The 19,696-nt window shown below is 39.2% G+C and overlaps 1 protein-coding gene across 1 annotated transcript in view; it reads right to left on the bottom strand.

Moving 5' to 3' along the window:
- Positions 1-2,462: 2,462 nt before the first annotated feature.
- fat1a (FAT atypical cadherin 1a) overlaps positions 2,463-19,696 on the bottom strand; it is a 99,339-nt gene continuing 82,105 nt past the window's right edge. The window contains 13 exon segments of the mRNA XM_055158265.1: positions 2,463-4,046; positions 7,827-7,964; positions 9,116-9,756; positions 10,202-10,312; positions 10,776-10,929; positions 11,992-12,059; positions 12,061-12,467; positions 15,039-15,196; positions 15,287-15,418; positions 15,688-15,910; positions 16,004-16,606; positions 18,178-18,375; positions 19,373-19,516. Of these exon segments, the coding sequence (XP_055014240.1) occupies positions 3,397-4,046; positions 7,827-7,964; positions 9,116-9,756; positions 10,202-10,312; positions 10,776-10,929; positions 11,992-12,059; positions 12,061-12,467; positions 15,039-15,196; positions 15,287-15,418; positions 15,688-15,910; positions 16,004-16,606; positions 18,178-18,375; positions 19,373-19,516 (3,627 nt within the window). The 3' untranslated portion in view covers positions 2,463-3,396.

Raw genomic sequence — 19,696 nt, 5'->3', positions numbered from 1 at the left:
TTTTGGCAGGTCCAGAATGATATATCTCAGTACTTTTTATACAGAGGGATATCAGTCCCTTCACCATGCTGTTTTTTAATCTGGATGGATCATGTATGTTCCTGATAATGTACCTGTCAATCACAGCCACCTGAACTTAGTGAGATTTATTGTAACCATCTTCATAAAGTATTGGAGAAGAGTGTATTCTGCATCCCAGGGTCTACAAGTGACAAAATACTCAACCATTTGAATATTTTTTTGTTGTTTCTTACCTTGTTCCTTCAGATATGGGAATGATATATATTATTTCCTTAAAAAAAAATCTATCCTAAGAGTTACATTTTCACTAAGAAAAGTGCAGTCAGACAAAGTTCTGTTTAAATTAGATTATTACCACTTGTAATTGTGTATTGATCCAGAGGAGCATTGGAGCAGCATTCCAACTTCCTGCTGGGGAAAATGTCCCTTCATGTTTTTCATGGAAGTCCTCAGGCATCTCAGAGCATGGAAGAATGGATAAACGTTTTTCCAGGTATTTTTTTTAACTCTTGTAATTTAAATGGAACATTCCAGGCAAAGTAATGTCAATGAGACATACAGTTACATAGTGCACCTTTAAAACAAAGTGAAATAACACAAGTGATTAATGTGGCATATGTGCCCATAAACCAGAATATAAACAATGAATTTCTAAACCTTATTGAAATTAAAATTATTTTTAAACAGCAATTTTTTGTGTGAAAGTTTTATATTTTTTCATGAGAACTGAATCTCTGTCAGTATGATATTTTTGACATCACTCGTTCACGCACTGAACACATTTAAGATCATTCAAAGCTTACAATATATCTATAAAGGGTCAACTTTTTACATGTTTGTGCAACCAATAAAACGTTACTTATGTATGAACACATCCAAATTTTGTCTATACTTTTGTAGTTGAGAAGAACTTGTCTCAACGCTTGTGTTTAAGAATTGGTGTCTGCTGCCACCTGGTGGACACGGTAGGGTTCTACACATATTTCCAGACAGCAGTGTTGAAGCCAATAAAGAAAGCCTCTGAAGCAGAACATGAGGCTATAAGAGCAGAGCTTAGTCCACATATAACGTAATGAATAATGCATTTATGGACCTGAAAAAACCTCATTGAAATCATGGAAAAGTACCTGATGCCATTCTGAGACCTAATGGGATCCACCAAGCATGAGATTAAACAGCACAAATTTCAGACTGCTTTAACTCCCTCTGTCTATGTATGGGGAAAAAGCTACTTTAAAATACATATGAAAGAATTCAAATATAATAGTGCTGCTATATTAGAAAACTTCAAAAGCAACTACATTTTATCATAAATTTAAAGTAATAAAAAAAAGGTTAATTTTATACCACAAAAATAGATCTGGCCTTTGGAAACATTGCTTTTCATACAGTAAATTACAAGTGATTTTTGGGAGGTCAATAGATTCTTGAACTGTGTGACTGGTGACAGTGCCAGGAGAAGAGAAGATGCTGAAATTTAACTTTTTTTCTGTGACAGCTGATCTTATGGGAGCAACAGTGACTAAGGACATAATAAGGACATTAAACTATTTTGTATTGTTATCTATGAATAAAATAGCTGTAAGAGTGGGTATGTCATCAACACAAAAAAATTTAATCCAAAATACTGAGACAATTTACGCACAAGGCATGTTTCTGACAGACTATTTAACAAAGTAGAGGTGTTGTCATGTACTTTTATTCAGGATGTAACGATATCAAGTCTCACGATACAATATCGTCACAGTATGCTCCTCACGGTACGATATTTATTGCGATATCATGGGAAAGCTCATGATATGGTGGGGAGGCTCATGATCAGGGATGTAACAATATCCAAATCTCTCAGTACGATATTTTCACGATATACATCTCATGGTATATTTATTGAGATATTTTGTGGAGACAAACAAAACTGTTAATATGCTACTTTTTCCTCTTAAAATGCCTTAAATAAGACTTAAAGGTACTTAGAAATGTTACTTCTTCATGTAGTCTACACTGAAATGGAGCAAAGGATCATGGTCTATGTAGTTCCCTCACCAAAACCCTTAATTTAAGCAAAGAAACTTGTAATTCGATATATTGTGATGGTCCACAATATTATTGAGAGAACTTTGATGATACAATATTTCGGTTATTGTTACATCCCTAACTTTTACATATCTAATCATAACTATTGTGTGATTTAGACAAGTTTTGTTGCTTGTTACCATTATGGTTGCTAGGTAAAAGTTACTGAATTACTTCAACGTATGCCATATCTGCCGCCCAAGTCCAACCAGGAAGTCAAATTATAAACTTTACCAAAAAAAAATTTAAAAAAAATTGACAAATCTACACAAGATATATACAAAATCGTATAATGTTGATAACTGATTATTATAAAAACTGTTATGCTATTATGCAAATACAGAAGGACAAGAAGGCAGCGCTTTATTTTTTAATAATTTATTGCCAGTAGGAAAGCGTGAGCTTGTGGCAGTATTCCATAAAAACCTTAACAAGACCATAGCATTGCTCACACACACATAGACACCTGAAAAAGTCACGTGTCCATGGACAACTCGGCACTATAAATATATTGGGTCCCGTTTTTCTTGGTGGAAAAATAAAGAGGTTTCAAAGTCAAAATGTACAAACAAATAAAAAAATAACAAGACAAGAATATGCAGTCGTTCACTTTTCAAGACCCTTTTTGAAATGAACGGGGGACACAGACTTACAAGTACACCGCGTCAGAAAAGCATCGCTCTTCTTTATTTTTTATTACAATGATTCGTGAACACAGTAAGGCTGATCACGCCATTTAACTCTTCTTTTCAAAAAATAAAAGCATAGAATATCTACAAAACCTAGTCGACTTTGAAATCAAAACTGTACATTAACATTTACATCGAAATTGAGGACTCTATATCAAAACATTTGCATGGTTCAGTCATAGAAATTAAAAGATACTGCTAAGAATGATTTTTGTATTGTCTGGTGTGGTAGAACATGTGTTGATCCTTCAGACAGCTACGTGAAGCAATGGGAGGAGTCTTCTACTAGTCTTTACAACAGGGTCCTTCTTTAGGCGGATTTTGTCCATGTTTTCTTGCAAGACCAGGTTCGTCCTCGGATAGATTTTGGCACAACAATAATAAAGTCTTTTCCACAGTCCACATATTTACGATCATACCTGGCGCACAGTGGTAGCAACCAGAAACAGCTGACATATTGCCAAACTAAATCTGAAATGTTCTCTATAGAGTCGTTTCTTCTCCGAAAGGTCAAAGCTCGCTCGCCTCTAGACTAGTCCATCCAGCATAGTGAGTTCGTAGAGTGTAGCGCGCGGTGGCTGTGGTTCAGGCACTTGGTTGTTGGGATCCAGTGTCAGACTTGGGTGTGCTGCTGCTGCTGGGAGTCGGGGATGACCAGGCGTTCCAGGGGGCCCTCGTCCTCCTCCTCCCCGCTGTCGTAATCGCTGAGCATGACCTCGGACTCCTCGCAGCAGGCCGACATGTCCGAGCAGGAGGCGGTGGACGCGTACAGGGACAGAGACACGTTGTCCAGGGCGACGGAGGAGTCCAGGGAGAAGCCCCCCCGCAGAGGAGCCATGGTGGGGGGAGGGGTGCTGCCCGCGGAGGTGGAGGTGCCCTGGCCCTCCGCCTCACCCCCGTCGCTCGGGTAGGAGTGCTGGGGTAGATACTGATTGAGGCTGTAGAGGTGCGGCAGGGCTGGTCTCTGCCGTACCCCCGGAGAGGCTGCTTCTCTAGGAACAGGGTGCTCCAGGTTACGGGGCCTCAGTGTGTCGTACTCGGGGAGAGGAGGAGGGGGGGGCAGGTCCTCGCTCAGGGGGAAATCCTCGGGCGGCGGGGGGAAGTCGCTCTCGATGTCGAAGCCGCCCGGGTAGTAGTCCGTGTCTATGGCGCTGGGGTCGGTGTACAGCGGGGCCGGGGACTCCACAACCTCGTACTGCGGGAATTCCTGGATTCCAGGAAGTTGAACACTTGGCATCCAATCAGACGTGTCCCAGTGGTATCCTAGGCGACAGACACACATTCATTATTTGCACCAAACTACAGGTATTTTAGACATTAGGGTTAAGGTTCAAACTCACACCATGCAAAAATAAAAGGTCACAACAACAGCAAATACAACAACACAACAGACTGACAGTTAGTCCCATCAACTGCTTTTAGTAAGATAGAAAATGTTTAAAAAGTAATCTTCTGGACATGTTTTTAGTAACATTTAAGCTACATTTAGACACTATTACATGAATAAAATCTTGGGTTTAACATGGGGGTTTTATCATTTTATAGGAGACTACATCACACAATTACAAAAGTTAACTTAAAAATATCAGCGAGTCAAAACAAGTTTATTAAATTGATATAGAACATTGTGACTGAGCTATGGCCATGCAACAGTGATTAAATAAATTAGAAACATAAAAAAACAAGATGTCTCAAAGCTTAATGCCAGGAATGCCAGGAAATCTGATAATTCTACATATGCTCACTTCTATATAACTATTAATTGTTAGTATTTTTAATTGATCAAGCCCTTAATGGCTATGAATCAATTAAACCATGAGTCCTGAACATCTTAAAGCCTACACTCCTACAGTATTTTACAGCAGCACTGCCAGGTCATAGAAGCTTCTCCACACAAAAACGCAAATTAGATTAGTTGAGGGGAGACAGGATTAACACAACAATATGACAAATTCACCTGTTGGATTCTTGAGATTATGAGCCAAAATAGACTCTTTAGGAGGCCAGAGGAAAAGAAGAGAGAGAAACAACATGTCATATTTATAGAATCTACAAGAGAAAACTGCCAATAAATGAAATGGAAATGACAGAAGCACTGACTCCATGATGAAAAATAAAATATTGTTCATGCTGCCATTTTCTTAAACACTGAAAAAAGTTATTTCTATGCATTAAAAAATGTGTTAGAAATCCAAATATTTATCTTGGTCAAATTTGTATTTAATTTGTATTTTTTTAAGTGATTTTTTGTTTTTACATAACTTTTTTCTTGAACTATTTCCTATAAAAAAAAAAAAAAAAGAGGGAAAAAACTGAAATAATAACTAAAAAAAATTATACATTCAAATTTGTAATAAAAAAAAAAAAAATAAAATAATAATAATAATAATAATAATAATAATAATAATAATAATAATAATAATAAAACCCAAATAAATTATAACATAAATTATTTGAAAATCAAGTGTTTTTCAGTACTATATTAAAAGGTGCACTGCACAACTTTTCTGGTGGAGGGTTCACAAACTACTTGTCTCCATGGAGATGTGCATTGCTTTGCTTGGAACATTCTTTTTTCCTTTCATTCTAAAAAATACAATAATTCTCTCTGTGAACAGGGGCGACTCTCCACAGATCTGAATTGTAATAACCTGCGTTTTTTTCCCCTCGTGCTAGACAGGTTTAATCTATACTGCAGAACATTCCAGACAAAGCAATAACATTTCCATGGAGATAAGCAGGTGGCGGACCTTCCACTAGAAAAGTTACACAGTTACTCTTTAGTCTAAGATAATGGCAGTTGCTGTACATTTAGCACGTCACGTTCGCACGACCACGACTGTTCCAAGCACATGAAAGCCACGTCTCTATGATGTAATACCTTCTCTGTCCACCGTGTCAACTGTGGAGCTGACAAGGTGGATCACAGTCACTATGGAGGCTTGTGAGAGAAGGGGAAGAAGATGGGAAGTATCCAGCATTAGTGACAATGCTTTCAGTGTAAACAAAAGTACTACAACAGGGTGTATGGTGGTAACAAGCAACACGTCCCACATACTGGATGCTGACGGACTGATAATGTTTTTCACTGCAAAAATAAAAGGCTACATGAATTAAAACGGCCAGAATAGAGAATATGTACCATGTAGTTCTCAGGATATTTAACATAGATCTAAATGACGTGACTTGTGGAAATATATATTACAAGATTACGTGATTCCAGTCAAGATGGTTTAAATTCATCTTATTTTTTCATTCCAAGTAAAACAAAATAGTCATATATTTTGACTAAATTCAAAATTTCTCTCATTGGTTGAAATATATTTTATATTTTATTCCAAGTCCAAACAGAATTTAAGTATTTTTATTTTTATTTTTTTTTTTTAAATCCACTTAAAATATCTTCACAAGTCTTACTGAAATTGAAAAAAGAAAACTTGTAACTAAGTACAGACAAATATCTTATTATATTATTGTGTATTTTTTATGTAATTATTCATTTTTCACTAACAGATAATTTCCAACCAGCTAGAATTTAGTGATTTTTTTTTCTCCATTTATTTTACTCAAAACTGCCCAGTTAAAATTAATACTCTCCAGCTATTTAAACTCCAGTAGCCATTCATGTTTGCAGTGTTGTTCTACAGTGAATGTTTTCTTTGTAGACTGTGCACGAGGCGATGTTTGGAGGGGGGGAGAGCGAGGGGCTCACAGCAGGAGGCGGATGGGTTTGTTTTGTGGAGGATCACACTTCACATGAACATACTGCGATGCTACAGGGTGCTGTCCACACTACAGATGGTACAATCACTCCAGTTTTCCCCCAGAGACTTAAAAAAGGCATTATTCACTGAGGGAAGGCAGCAACAGGAGGAAATGGGCACTGTATACAAATGACCCAACGTGTGGTTCAATATGTTTTGGATGACTTATGAGCAGCATGGGACTTGCTAAGATCTTACATAAGAAGATGGTGGAGTTTGAAGACAAAGGAGGAATACTGGACCAGGGAAATGGACTTGCTCAACTTGAAACAGGCTGTTCAAGTGATTGTCTTAAAATAATATCTGCTGACTTTATGATCCTTGTAAACAGATTTGTTCTGTGTATCTGACATATGGTTTAAGTTTGTGTCACCGGGGAACCTGTCAGAAGCAGTGGGTGACCGTTCTTGATCTCAGAATTAGGGATGTGCCAAAAATCTTAACTTCAGTCGATCTTGATCATTAGGCAAACTCATTTTAATCAACAGTTTTACAGCCAATGAGACTGCATGGTACTGAAGGAGTCACCACTTTCGGTTGTTTTGTGAAAGTTAATATTTTTAAAGCTAGTCATTACTTGTACATTATTTATTTCTGTGTCATCCACCAATCCCACGGTCCATTATTGACCCCCTGTCTTAAGTAGCAATAAATAACTCAGACAGCAATGAAATTATAAATGAAAAAACAAAAACAAAACAAAAAACAACAACAAACAAAAAAACAAACACATATACCGAAATGTATTCCATGTTTGCTTTTAAAATCCCTCTGATAGATCTGACACTATAATTCAAACAAAAAACAAAGACAGAAAAGAATAAAAATCATGCTTAAAAAGAAATAATTAAAACAACAGCTCTGACCCCATGCATAAACAAAAAAATGCTGCCTGAGTAAGCCATCAAACTAGTGCATCCATTTTCTTTTCCTGGGAGAACCACTTAGCACATGTGGTGATTGCTTCCGTCTGTCGCGGTAGTGACTGAAAACTTACAGGCCAGACCCTATTTAAAACCTGGTCCTGGATCTGTGGACTGATTTAATCCATATGGGAGCTGGTTTAGCCCCGCAGCAAAAACAAAAACAAAAAAAAAAAGGAGAGAAAGAGAAAGAGATGTGACCCACAGCTACCATTTTGTCCATTCTGAGCATGCAAAGAAATACTGTTAGCGTTCAAAAGAGCAGACTGAAAATGCATCTTGGTGTGTTATAGTAGTCAAAAATGTTCAATATTTGTTAGTTTATTTTGAATTCTGAGAAGGAGGAGAGTTTTTACCGTTGTCATCGCAGGATTCGGACTGGAAGGAGCTGAGGGAGTGGACTTCGGACATGCTCCCGCGGGTGTTGTATGGGTGGCACGCACTCTCCTCCACTGGTTTCTTGGTTAGACACGGGTCGAGGTCCACCACTTTTGCTGGAATACAAAATGCAGTGTTAGTTAAAATGCTATCACAAGTCTGATGTCTGAGCTTTCCAGTGTGTCAATCCCTGTCACCTTCTCTTACTCTGATGCTGACCCATGACAGAGAAACAACTGACTGGGATGGTCACAGGAAATTGTTTAAACATGGTTCACATCCAACAACATTCCTGATTGTGAACTGTCTCTCAATTGTCTGTCCTTGGTAGTTTGTTTTGATGCAATACCAAGTAATGCTATGGTAAATATCAAAATCCAACACAGATATCAATGAGTTTTGAATTAAAATGTCTCTAATATAAATCTTTTTAACTAGACACTGAGAGGCTCATGATCATTATCTCAACTTAAGTGTGTATAATATGTGGAGATAAACTAGAATATAAACAATTAAGTGTGTAAAGTGTAACGGTACATGTATTTGTGCTGAACCGTTCCGATATGGGACTTTCGGTTCAGTGCAGGGCAAGTGAGTTCGTGCAATTTGTGTGTGTTTACATTCTGCCACTACACGTACAGCTATATGGAAGGCTCGGCTCTTTAATATTCACGAAGCAACTCATCTGTGATTGGGATGGCATTGTTTCCCACAGTGCTTCATAGTTACGGTGGCTGCTTTGACAACAATTACCCCCTGCGTTGACTATGTCCCTCCAAACCATGTGAATCCTTGCAATACTACAGTCGTCGTGCCCCAATGTGGACAAGTTGTTTTTTTCTGACCAAAATATGAAGACGGAGTAAAACTTCATGCTGGAACTGTTAGTGCTGCGCTTTACTTTTTCAAAAGTTTTAGTTTACTGTTTACAAGTAAGTAATTTTTTAAATAATATTTATTAATTTTTTACTATTTGTTGCTATTAGAATATTTTATTGAACTTATTAGTATTACCAAGCAGCACTTTGCATTTATTTTATTTTCCCCTTTTTATAATATCAAAACAAATTGTTGGTTTAATAAACACAAATAAACAACAAGCAAACGGTTTTGCATTTTGTTCCCATACTGTATCAAAAATGAACTGAACCGTGACCTCAGAACTGAGTTGTGATTTTTGTGTACCATTACAACCCTACAGTATTTCAAAATGGATGCAAAACCAAATTTTTGATACTGATACAGCACAATATCACTGTGCACTTACCATCATAGTCATAATCCCAGTTGGGCTTCTGTATGGAATCACTGTCTGACACTGAGTTGGATGGAGGGGGTGGGGGCAGGTTGGGCGCCACACTGCACACGGCTACTGTCTTCCGGTGGCCGTGCACTGAGTCAGGGTTAAAGGTCGTGAACTCTGGGTGCTCTGGTATTGCTGAACCCTCGAACGAATTCCTGTCCAGGTTGTTCCTCGAGTCGCTGGGAATGCTGGGCGTGTAGGAGATGGGCCTGACCGGAACTTGTGGAGGGATATCTGAGTAGATGTTCTTGTTCAGCTTGGAATCAAAATACGGCCGGTGGAGGAACGAATGAGGAATGCTGGAGCCCCCTGGTGGTTTGTCGTCCTCAGCTTTGGCCTTGCTCCGACAGGCCCTCTTCCGGATGAGGATGAAGAGGAGCACCAGGATGAAGATGCTGGTCACGAAGACTACAATGCCGATGACCTCCTCCAGGCCAATGTTCCAGGAGGTGGAGACGAAGTCGTTGCGGACCTCGGCGCGGAGCTCGCACATGGGGCCGGTGAAGCCAGAGGAGCAGTTGCACTTGTATGAGCCATAGGTGTTGTGGCACTGACCGCCATTGGAGCAGGGGTTCTTCACGCACTCGTCTACGTCAGTCAGGCACCTGAATTAAATATAAAAAATAAAAACTCACTGATTAAACTTTTTTTGTCTGTTGTCACTGTTCATGGGATCAAAGAGTTTTGAAAAATATATTTATTGACCTTTATTTAGCTGGATTGTCACAATTTTTCATGTCTCTAATAACCAGTTATAGACAAAAGAAATGTCCAAATAAGTTAAATCACCTGAATTCAAAATATTAATCTTACTATGAGAAGATTAGGTTAGATATTTGGTTTAATGAATGTTTGTTATTTAAGCTAAACATTTCACCCCGTATTCTTGTCCCTGTATAAAAATGTGATATAAAATTGCTCCAGATCCCACTATGTTGTTTTATTGTCACTGAAATAATTAACTGGCTATTTCACATAAAACACACACATTTGAAAGGACTTAATGCTGGGATGATGGCTATGGTTGCAATAATGCACAAATAGACATACCTCTCTCCTTGGAAGCCAGCTTCACATTCACAAACTGGACCATCTAAACTGTCAATGCACTTCCCACTGTTCTTACAGGGGTTGTCTCTGCAGTATGGACCCATCTGGCACCTAGGTAAAGAACAGTATTAGTGATATATTACAAGTATGTTCTTAGTTAACATTTCTTAAGAAGTCAACAAAACAACTAAAGCTAGTATCTAAAATAGTAGCTACTAACTTTGAGATCAGAACAAGACAGCCAATGAAGAGCACCTCAGCTGCCATGAAACGGCCCAGGGTTAAACTCCCAAAAAGTCATGTCAATCTTTATAAAGGGAAGTGTCTACTAGCATGCTGTTTTAGCATTCTAGTTGTTATTTGCATTGATGTGTGATAGAAAAACTCAATTTTACCATCTGAAATTTGAAAAGTGCTACCGTAAATGTTCGGAATACAGTTAAATAAAGGAATCAGTTAAAGTGAGGAATAACGTTGGACCACTGCAAAACGTTTAAAATGAACTACCTCTGTTTTCCACATTTGAAAAATCAAGTATAGTGATTTTAAATATGAAAAGGTTTTTTTTATGTACCTTTGTCCAGAATACTGCCCTCTACACTGGCAGTAGAAGTCGCTGGCACGGGGCACACAGGTGCCCCCGTACAGGCAGGGGTTGGAGGCACAGGGGCTGATCCCGATCTCACAGTGGGCACCCATGAAGGAGGCCGGACACTTACAAAAGTAACCTGTTCAAAAGGAGAGAAGATCAGCTTGAAAACCAAATAATTTTGCCAGAATTAGTCAAGTAGCTTTTATTATGGGTTTCAATTGTTAATTGCTAAGGCAACGGTCTCACTTTTCCTCACTCTAAAATCCATGGAAAGAAATTGGAACTATTAATCTTACTTTGGGTATTTTTTTGTTTTATTTATGTAATGTTTATTATATAACTTGCATCTTTTTTCTTGCTTGATGATGTGTCACTGTCAAGGTTAAGAATTTGTTCTTACCCCATAAGCAGATATATTTTCTTGTTTTAGGCTAAATTATAAATATAAATAAATATAAATATAAATCATAAAACAGGTTAATCTAGGTAATTTATACACTATTAAATTAATAATTTGATGAATATTCAGAATCTGGGCAAGTTACCAATTTATTTGCCTGTAATAGTCTACACAGTTTCTTTACAAGTGTTTGGTGCTAATAGTCTTGAGCACTTCCTGCAGATGTTACACAGCGAGCTCGGGGGGACCAGGGGAGCATGCACCTTGAACCACAAGCAGGTTTATAATGAGGAACAGGAGTGGAAAAGTGGATTTTACTGCAGTGACTTATTAGTGAAAGGGACTTCAAACAAACCTGCATCTTATGGCATTTCACCATAAAAACAGGTGAAGTCAAAGGAGTGGAGTTGTATTGGAATTATGCATGTAAAAATACCATACACAAGAAAGGCAGTGTTTGCAAATATCTTTAAATAACTGTTTATTTTTTGTTGTCATATTTACAAGCTAGTAATTCAAATAGGGTCTTTAGCAACTTTAAATATAACTCTAGTAACTGTGGCGCTTATGGTTAAAATGCTCTGTTCCACCTTATGATGTCATGAAGCAGTCGTTTTCAGGTTACCAGCTACCTTTTATGCAGTAAAGATGATCCAAACGATTCTAGTGAGGGTGTATGGAAGTTTAAAAACAACACAACTTACTTTGATGAGGATATTATAAAGTAGATCAGAAAATTGTGCAATATCGACTATTTAAAACTGTTCAGGGATGACATTTAATCTCAATGTGTCATACCTCCATTGGGCAGAGACGTACAGGTTCCCCCGTTGGTGCAGGGGTTACTGGAGCAGCTCTCCGCGGGGGACCAGGGCACATCCCGGGGCCACGTCCACCATATCCTCCAGGACCGCGTGAGCCCGGCGCGCTTTGGTGTTCAGAGGCAGCTCCTGACCGTTCAGACTGATCGCCTCCATGCAACCCCGAAAACCGTTAGCTAGGGGCAGGCTACGTCCATGTCTGGAGGAGGAGGGTGCGTGTTGACGTACGTGGCCCCCAAAATAGATGCTGTTGTCCAGATTAAGGGTGCGCAGGGTCCCCGGGGCGGTACCGGATGCAGCGTGGACCCGGTCGAGAACCAGCTTGGCGTAGTTCCCGTCGACCTCCAAGGAGACGCTGTGCCACTCGCCGTCGTTCACCTGAGCACTGTGCACGGAGACCAGACCCGGGCCACTGCCGCAGTCAAACTTGTACTGCAGACGTCCATTTACAATCTGAAAAAAGGAAGAAGAAGAAGAAGAGGTTCAGAGATATTTGAAGAGCATAATTATTTACCTGACCAGCCGTTCTACATTATGTTCAAATTGGTCTGTAGAGTGAAAAACATCTGCCCGAAAATTCTCATATTCAGAACAAAATATATAGCTTCTTATACCTGAGATAAAGAATTAAATAATGTGGTGTTTTGGTTGTTGATTCTGCAAAAATCAGAGCTGTTTCTCAGTCCTCTGTGTTATTTTTTTCCTTTTTATTTAACATAAGCTGCCATGTTTGTTTATACTCAAACGAAGAATGTGTCTCTCTGATTAGTTAATCCGCCTCTCAATCACACCCTCCGGAACCGGAGAGGTCAGGATAAAGTTCTAGACTCACTCGTCTTTGTAAAGTTTTGTCAAAGTGCAGGGTGGATTGTATTGGGTTTATTTTGCATTGAATTCATGAACTTGTTTGCTCATTTCTAGTCAATATATAATTTAACACAATTTAGGAAAACACATTTTAATACAGACATCTTTTCAGACCATAAAATATTGAATGAGGAAGTTTCATAAACATAAAAATACAGCATTGGGAAGATATTTGTCTTATCTCTTCTTATGATTAACAACCACAAGAATATTAATATCGCTGACAGAGATAATTTTAGTTTTGCTATAAATCCATGTCAGACACAGTCATAATTCATCTCCTATCAGATCCTACTGTGTGGAGCCATTTATTGTAATGGCATCAAATACATTACAATTTTATTTTTGTAATAGACTGAAATTTACCACTCAGACTTAATCTGCTGCAGATTAAATCTGACGTAATTCTGTTTTATTAACTAAGTATAACTTCTTTTTACCTTCCCAATGCTTCCCCAATATCTTCCCCAAAATAATTTTTGATAGCATCACCATTATTTTAAGTAAATTCCCTGGTGGGATGTCCACTGTCCGCTTTATCTCTATGGAGATGTTATTGATTTGTCTGAATTGTCTAAATAGTTTCATCATATGGAATTACATTTATGTTGCTTCTATTCAATTAGAGGTCTTTCTATTAATAAAAAGCATTCTCACTGGGAGTGGGCTTGCCTCTCAACAGATTTGGCTTGAGCTCTGGTGGTGTCACCTGCTTCTCTCCATTGAGAGAAAAAAAAACAAAAAAACATCGCCATGGAGAGCTGGTAACGGACCTTCCACCAGAAAAGTTAAATAGTGAAACTTTATCTTTGCCTCATAATTTTATAATTATCTGAATAGTATTTAAACAAGAATTCAGTCTTATAACATGAAACTTATTTGGAATAATTTTGATTGAGCCATATTGTTATTTTTTTTTTATTTATATTGCCACTACATGTAAGCATATTATCTAGTATCTCTACTCACTATCTTTCTTCTCTTTGTTCCTTTGCAAATCTCTGACAACATATCATTTATTTTTTTTAAAGTTCCATTTTGAAATTAGCTTTGACAGTAATACTTTTCATTATTATAACTTATGTACTCTCCAATTTACAGTACATTAAAGAGGCTGCAGACAGGAAAACTTTCCACAGCAGTTAGAGAAGAACAATAACCTTCTTTTGGCCAGGTTTTCAAGTCTGGCACGCAGACGCTACACCAAAGAATGTGTGGAAAACTGCAGTGTGCCTCCCTCCCACTGTAAAAATAGTTCTTGTATGTGAGTCTTTTTTTCTTTCTTTCCCATTGCTACTTTCTCATACAGTAGACTTCATGTGAAAGTCTTATAAAAATGCAGTTTTGAACTCCAAGCTAGATGGTCTCAAGAGAGGACAGGTCAGTTGTGAGTTCATAACGTGGGTTTTAAATGGAAATTTGTGCTGGAGATAAACAGCAAAGCAGTGCAACGGGTGGTTCAGAATGGATTGGGTGCCTTCGCAAAGTATAATGGTAATTATTATAATTTATATATTGCATATATACTGTATATATTTATTTATGTTCAAATCAACTATAGTTTTAATGATTATAATTGTAAAGCTGATTTGTTCTTACAAAAACACTGAACATACTAGTTAAGTTGTTTGTTACAAGTGTTTTGTTCTCAAGACGATCGATCATAATGCAGACTGAGCCTCACATAAGTCTCTTATTTGGGTTGCCAGTTTGAATGCTAATATCCAGATAAGAATGGTCACTACCGAAACCTCAGCACCGGCAGTCAATCATGAATCAGTCTTAAAGCAGCCTCTGCAGATCAGGGAGTGAATTCTGCGAGGTTTTGGTCTTTCACAAGAGGCGTGTCTGTTCTCTATCTGCAGGTTATCTTTTTACAAAAATGTTAAGAGCTGAGGCTACAGTCATTTAATTATTTTGATTACTTATTGTTATTTCCATCCAACTAAAGATTGGCTGGTGAAATGTAGCAATGTTAACGACATTCTTTTTTTTTTTTTTTTTAGGCAGTGGATTCTCAGATTCTCAATGTTGGGTTTGGACACTTACTATAGGAGTACTTTTATATGCAGTTACAAATATTTTCCATTTACAAAATAAGAAAAATAGGAAGAACAGAAAACTATATGCAATAAAAGTAAAAGATTGTGAGATTACCTCCAGTATGCTGTAATCCGTCCCTTTGGCGTACATGACAGTGGCGTGGTTAGAGAAAGTCCTGAGTCTCAGAGACAACTTCATCAGCTCCTTATTGTCATTTTCCATCAGATGGTATTTGACATAACCATTTCCATTAAACGTGAGAGAGTGACCATCTAAATGAGACATATGAATACAGAGAAAATCAAATATTGTACGAAATTTTGAACATTTATAGAAAACTTTTATATGTTTCTGGGTGTTACCGGAGCATTTGCCCTTCTTGCCTTCAGGACACACACAGCTGTACTGGTTTTCTCTAGGATCAGACACACACTCCATTCCCTCTGGACAGGGGTTGCTGTCGCACAGGTTGTTCAACAGTGGACATTTGCCTCCTAAAACACAACCACATGTATATTAGACTTGACACATTAAACACATTACTACTGCACTTGGATAATAATATCTAATTGAGTAGTAGTTTTCCCAAAAAGATTTTTTCTCTTACTTGAGTAATTTCTTGGACCACTACTTTGTACTTCTACTTGAGTAATATTATTCTGAAGCAACATTGCTCTTACTTAAGTAAATTTTTTGATTAGTCAACACACCTCTGCTTGCTGTCCTATAACTCTTTCTAAACTCTCTCTGAACTTGCATTTACCTTGGCACTGGCAGGTAGCATTTCGGACGTGTCTGGGGGTGACAAAGCTGAGACGTGCAGTGCTGTATGTGTTGATTGAGCTCTTGTCCAGAGAGATGGCCTCATCACAGAAGAGCAGAGGACAGTCCAATCCTGCACACAGCTTCTGCACCACACGCACGATACGCACGCCAGTCATCTCCTCGATCACAGCCGCTGACGAATTCAGCTTACGGAACACCACCTGGGTCAAACGCAACAGAGTGTCGATGTAGTCTACGCTAGGGCTGTCAAAAGTATTAAAAATCAGATATGGATGGAACACTCAATCAGATACCTCCTGTGATTGGTATGGACTTCCAGCTCTCTCCAGCGCTAGCAGCACATCCAGATCGCCCTGCTCTGACGGCTGAAGGCTCACCAGCTGCACCTCGCTCCTCCTCACCCCGGCTATGTTCCTCAGCGCCCTCTGGAAGTTCCTCCAGTAGTCCCCTATGAACTCCTCCGGCGCTATACTAGCAAACCGCACCGCGATCGAATTATCCAAGGCCTGCTGCTGAGCCTGGCGAACATGCACATTCACATCCGCGGCAGTTGTGAAGCGGCCATCAGTCACTGTTACATTCAGAGGGTAGTGTCCAACATCCAGCGGTTTGAGGGCGATTATTTTGCCATCAGAGGCTGCAACGGAAAACATGGCTCCATTTTGGTCAGAGGAGGAGGAGGAGGACGAGGAGGGGGCCAGGCTGTAGGTGAGGGTGTCGTAGATGTCTTGGTCTGTGGCGTGGATCTTGCCAAGGACTCCGCCTGGGTACTCGTCGGCTGCCGTGGAGATGAAGATGTCGAGGGGTAAGATGGCGGGAGGATAGATGCTTTCTTCAATAATGCGAACACTGATGAAAGTGCTGGAGGACAGCTGGGGTTGGCCACTGTCAGAGACCTAAGGGGAAAGGAAAAATATGTTTCTTTAAAATTATTGATAGGGATTATGATATCTGGCTCTTCTGGATTAATTACGTTTGTCAAAGTATAAAACTTTTCTGGTGCAGGATTGTTTCCATGGAGATGTTATTGCTTTGTCTGAAATGTTCCACATCACGGTATTAAACTTTATGAAAAGAGACAAGCCAGTGACACCCCCAGGCTAAGTTACAGATCTATTTTGTTGAGAGGCGACTATGTTCAAAGTAAAAATCTTTTTCAATGTACTTTTGAGCAATAAAGACACATGAAATTGAATAAATGCAAGATTGGCTAGGTAAATACCATACTGTGGAACATTAGAGACAATGAAACATCTCTATGGAAACTGACCAGAAAAGTTATATAATGCACCTTTTAAGTGGGCAATGTGTTATTATTATCTTCATCATTCACATTATTTTACACAACTACTACCATTCACTATTACAACTACGGTCTTTTAGTTGAGGGTTTGTTCAACATTTGTCCAGCAGAGGGCACTGTAGCACTTTGGCTCCGTAGCGGCACCAATGGACAGATTCTTCCTTCATTCTTCACAGACATTAAACATTAAAGTGGTCATCTGCTCAACCTAAAAGCCGTCTCACCAATACTCTGTTTTTGCTATACCTTTGTTATCTTTACATTTTGGAGAAAAATGTATTCTATAGTGACAACTTAGTGACGCCACCAGGCTATGTTACAGGTCAGATCTATTGAGAGGCGAGCTCAGTCACTGTCAGAATACATGTTTTTGATGTATTTTGAGCACTAAAACACCTGTAATCAAATAAATACATGAGTTTAATGCCATACTGCATAACAAAAGGATATCTCCATGGAAACAAGCTTGTAGCAGACCCCCTACTACCAAAAAAGTTAGATAGTGCACCTTTAAGAAATGAAGAGTACAAAATAGTTTTTAAAAGCCTGAAAATTCTGACCTTTAAATCACTACAGTGTTTTCTGTGTTAGATCTTGGCAACTGCTTTGAACTCAACTCACAAAAGAAATCCCAAATATCCCAACTTTTCACTCTAACTTAGTGTCCATTAAATATTGATGCACAAAAATCACAGTATTTTAGGCTCAGCTAAACCTTTAGTGGCCCAGGGTCTAGCACAAGCATGAGGCAGACCAGAAGAACTTAAGAGGGGGAGGAAAGTCCGATTGAGTGGGCATGAAAGAGCGCTGGTCCGGGCAATGACAAATGGCCCCAGTTGCTGTAGCTTGACGCTTTGATCAATAGAAACTCTCTCTCTCTTTCTTCCGCCATCTCTCTCTCTTTTTCCCTCTTTCTTCCTTTCTTTTTCTCTGTCTCTTTCTCTCTCTGTTCCTCTGTCTCTCACTCCCACTGTCTTTCTTTCTCCCTCTCTCTCTCACTTTCCTTCTCTCTCTATTTTCCCTCTCTTTCTCTCTATATATTCCTCTCTGTTCCTTTCTTTCCCTCTCTCTTTCTCCCTCTCTATTTCTTTCTTTCACTCTTTCTACCCTTCTCACTCTTTCTCTCCTTTCATCTCTCTTTCTTTCTCATTCGCTCCGACTTACCTGAGCTTGTAGTAGGTAGTGTTCTTTAGTTTTCCTGCTTAGCTCTCCTCGAGTCACCAGGGCTCCGGTGGGATTGATCTGAAAGGTGTCTCCGTGGTTACCGTCTACGATGGCAAAGCTAAAAGGCGGACCGTTGTAGCCCGCGTCTCGGTCGGTGACGGTGAGCTGGAGGACACTAGTGCCTACGGGACGGTTTTCCTGGAAAAGAGAAATGATTTTCACTTCACAGCTGTGCCTTGTCAGGGTTAAGAAATGCAAAGAGTGAAGTCAGGGTTCAAAGCAAAAAGTGACACAGTACTTTCATAGTTCTGGCTGAATTCTTGTCACATTGAACTTATAGTAGATCAACAGCAACTTAAAGCATCTTGTTGCACTTAAAAGAAGTATTTATTTACACAATACCAACAAATCTACTTTTGATAATGCTGTAACTGTGTAGGATGTATCGTTAAAGAACAAACAAAACAAACAAAAGACCACAACCTTGATATAAATCTATGTTAACTTATTTATCACTATTCAATGATTAACAGCATGAACAAACAATATCTGAGGATATTTGTTTCTTATAAAAAGCATATAAATAGCATTATTATTAACTCCAAACCCCTTTCTGACAGGGCAATCAGCATCTTCTGCCATCTGAAAACAATACACAATAGGTAAAATCCTCCAGCTAAGAAAGCCCTGACCAAGACTAGCACATGATCTGGAGATGGTTCCACTGCTCCTGTCAGGTTTAACCCAGAGACATGATGGGTCAAATGCAAACAATGAATTCCCCTCACATGGATCAGTAAACACTGTACATGTGATATTATCAGTTTTTGTGCAGAAATGTTCACAATAGCGCTACAAATTACACAATTCACACTAGTCTTTCTTCTGCTCCTCGCCTTCGCATCTGCCACTCCTACCTTTACAGTACTCTCTTCCCACCCCTATCTGCATTGCCGTACTTAACATGCAGCCTCTGTCTTTCAATTTACAATTCCCTCACCTCCCTCTCTCCTCACCTCCGCTCGTGTGCCTTCTCGACATTCTCCTCTCGCACTCCTCCATTATATCTCTGTGTTAATCCCCCTTTCTGTTCCACCCCTCTTTCAACCGCAATTCCTTTATTTTCCGTGAACTCTCCCCTGGTCCAATATAATGTGATCAGGGTGTACATAGCAAGCGCGCTCCTCCCTCCTACCTGGATGATGAGGCTGTAATTGGCCTGGGAGAAGACAGGCGCGTTGTCGTTGATGTCCAAAATGTCAATGTTGATAATGGTGGTGGTGGAGAGGGGCGGGAGTCCATTGTCTGAGGCCACGATGGTGAGACTGTATCCGGAGATCTGACAAAAGAAGGAGGGTGCATGGTTTACAAGTGAGGTGGCTTTAGTCGACTGAAGTAATTCTTGGTCGATTAAACACGTCCTGCCTATTGATTTGTTGACTAAAAAGGAACGTGGCAAAGATCTTAAAACTATTACGTATATCCATGTATCTGACCCAAACTGTACTCACAAAATTAC

This window comes from Boleophthalmus pectinirostris, unplaced genomic scaffold (assembly GCF_026225935.1).
Source record: "Boleophthalmus pectinirostris isolate CB_2022bp ecotype Guang Dong unplaced genomic scaffold, ASM2622593v1 HiC_scaffold_22, whole genome shotgun sequence".
In the NCBI taxonomy this organism is placed as follows: Eukaryota; Metazoa; Chordata; class Actinopteri; order Gobiiformes; family Gobiidae; genus Boleophthalmus; species Boleophthalmus pectinirostris.
The sequence above is the reverse complement of the archived record's forward strand: the minus strand, read 5'-3'. Positions and strand labels throughout refer to the sequence as shown.